General features: G+C 46.8%; 1 gene segment (V, D, J or C); it reads left to right on the top strand.

Annotated features, from left to right (window-relative positions):
* The first annotated feature begins 774 nt into the window (after positions 1–774).
* On the top strand, positions 775–1,311 carry LOC149748621 (immunoglobulin heavy variable 3-23-like). The segment is given in 2 exon segments: positions 775–877; positions 982–1,311. Coding segments are annotated over 2 exon segments (363 nt in total).
* The last annotated feature ends 1,627 nt before the right edge of the window (positions 1,312–2,938 follow it).

Below are 2,938 nucleotides of genomic sequence, written 5' to 3'. Positions count from 1 at the left end.
TAAGAAGGGACAGGAAGGAAGAAACCCAGAAACTACTGAAAATAATGAGAGGAATTGATTTGTTCTCTCCTGATAATGCTGATGCCTCCGTCAGTATTCATCACAGTGTTCATTCTGAGTGTGTGCGCTTTATTATATGTCAAGAAACTCATTAAAGTAATTACAAATAAAGAAATGCATGACTTGGGAGGTAAGGAGTGAAGGGAAGATACTGAAACATAAGAGACTCTTGAAAATACTTCTCATCAACCCTGACCCTCTCCATATATTTTAGGTAAACACTAGAATAGAGCAAAGTCATCATGAGCTCATTACAGAAGGGGTTTTTGCAAACCTCACCCGGCAACTCCAGCTCTGTCCTCCAGTGGGTTCCAGGGAGCAGACTGGCCCAGAGCTCAGGTGCAGATGCTGGACCTCACGGTCACCCCATGTTTCTCCTTGGACACTACACACACCCTCCATTCTTCTGGGTGTAGTTTACACCCCTAATATGAGGGTAACAATGACAGCTACATCACGGGATGTGTGTGCATATGTAAAATGACATATGGGTCCTACGTGTTTACTGTGGAACAATCAAACAATGAAAGTTATATTTCCCAGATGCTATCAACACCACAAAATCCAAGACTCTCACACCTGTTCTGAGACCCTGCCCTTTCGGAGGACGTTCAACGACATAACCTCTTATAGACTATAAGGTCATGCAAATAGGGTCCTTCCTCTGTTGATATAAAGCAGCCCCAGCCCTGACCCTGCAGCTCTGGGAGAGGAGCTCCAGCCTGGGATTCCAACGTGCCCCCATTCAGGGCTCAGGACAGAGCACTCACCATGGACTTTGGGCTGAGCTGGGTTATCCTTGTGGCTATTTTACAAGGTAATTTATGGAGAGCAAGAGACACTGAGGATGTGAGTGGATATGGGTGAGGGAATCACTGGATGTGTGACAGTCTCCTGACCAGGATGTCTCTGTGTTTGCAGGTGTCCAGTGTGAGGTGCACCTGCTGGAGTCTGGCGGAGGCTTGGTACAGCCTGGGGGGTCTCTGCGACTCTCCTGTGCAGCGTCTGGATTCACCTTCAGTAGCTTTGACATGAGCTGGGTCCGCCAGGCTCCAGGGAAGGGGCTGGAGTGGATCTCAGTTATTAGTAGTAGTGGTGGTAACACATACCATGCAGACTCTGTGAAGGGCCGATTCACCATCTCCAGAGACAACTCCAAGAACACGCTGTATCTGCAAATGAACAGCCTGAGATCTGAGGACACGGCCGTGTATTACTGTGCGAAAGATACACAGTGAGGGGAAGTCAGTGTGAGCCCAGACACAAACCTCCTTGCAGGGAGACAGGAAGGGGGATGCAGGGGGCACTCAGGACATACAAGTGTGTGTTTCAGCCCCAGGAGCAGGTGCAGATGGTAGTTAAGGGCTGCTTTCCACTAAGGGTCTGGGGTTTCCTCTCCATGTAGCAGTTTTCCCTGGGGAACCTCTCTGGACTCATCCATGGTTCTTGACTTGCACTTTCAGTCTCTCAATTAGAAAGACTTTGAAATAGGGGAATAAATGTCATATAAGAAAGGCAGAGACTCAAAGATATATATTCAGCTTTTCCCTTGTCTAAATCTTGTCTAAATTGACCCTTTTAAATACTATTCCAGCGGATGTATAAAGAGTTAAACATATTCTTCCTTCCTCATTGTGATATCTCAGCCCTGCCCTACTGTAGACCAGCTGTCCCTGCCAGGATGCTGGCTGTTTACTTGCCTGCTAACCTCTTGCATGAGAAGCATAAATGCGCTGAGCAGCCCCGGATCCTCAGTGGGTCGCTGGGAAAGATGCCAGTTAGAGGGGACATGGGTGGGGGTGTTTCTACATGTGCTCCTTGCTTCCAGGCCCAATAGAATCCCTATATGCTTATATGAGACCTGCATCCTCTTCTACTGTGCAGTTTATTTTATGTCAAATATTCATCATCACAGCTATTACCAATAGACACATATGTAGTTGGCAGGGAAAGTTTAGAGTCAGGTGGATAATAACATGAATTTTCAGAAGCTGCTGAAAACAAATCTATTCTCCTTTCTTCACCACAGCATCTTACGTGAGCACTAAAATGCAGGAAAGTCCCACAGCTTCTCCTTCCAGGAAGAGTCCTGCAGCCTCACTATGCAGGCCCACCTCCGTCCAGGAACCCCTGCACGAGCAAAAATAACCAGGGTGGAGACGCCCAGGCCTGGACGGGAGGCCTCACTGTGTCCTGATGTGTGCTCTCCAGCACATCACTGCCAAGTCCAGGCTGCAGTTTAGCTTCACATCTGTAAGATGCAGGTAAACCGATACCTACATCACATGCTTGGTGTGCATATGTAGAAACAAAATAATAAAGGAGGCCTTGAGTGTTCGGATCCAGGGTAGGCCACCCCTAAATATGCCTCCAAGTGACTTAAGACAGAGCCCACTACAGGGACACTCTGAATTTCCTCCAAGTCACCCTGAAATGAGAAATAAACCTCCCATGTGAAAGGTGCTCTCCCCCATTTAGGTGTGGAAGTGAAACGGTCCTTCACCTCATGCTTTCCACCTGCCTTTTTTCTGTAGAAACAATTTAGCCAAAGAATAAGTTTCATCTGAGAAGTGAGCAAATGCAGAAAGAAGGGAAAACTGTCCAACAAGACTAAAAACTAATAGTTTAGTTATTAAGCAAATCAAGGACCTTTGGTTCCTCCTCAAGGGCTGCAGATAATATTCTTGTCCATGTCCCATGAGCCGTCTTATAGATACTGAAACTCCCACCAGGAGGAAGAAGTTAACTGCATGATGACCAGACTGTAGCCATGACATAAGCTGCCACAATTCCAAGAACTGGCCTCAAGAAATGAGAACAAACCGACCCTGGACCTGAAGATTAACTCTACTTAAATCAATCAAGATGAGGCTGATCA

Source organism: Delphinapterus leucas, chromosome 8 (assembly GCF_059928025.1).
Source record: "Delphinapterus leucas isolate spDelLeu-1000000601 "Yukka" chromosome 8, BTC_Dleu_Yukka2, whole genome shotgun sequence".
Classification (NCBI taxonomy): Eukaryota; Metazoa; Chordata; class Mammalia; order Artiodactyla; family Monodontidae; genus Delphinapterus; species Delphinapterus leucas.
This window is presented reverse-complemented; position numbering and strand designations above follow the sequence as displayed.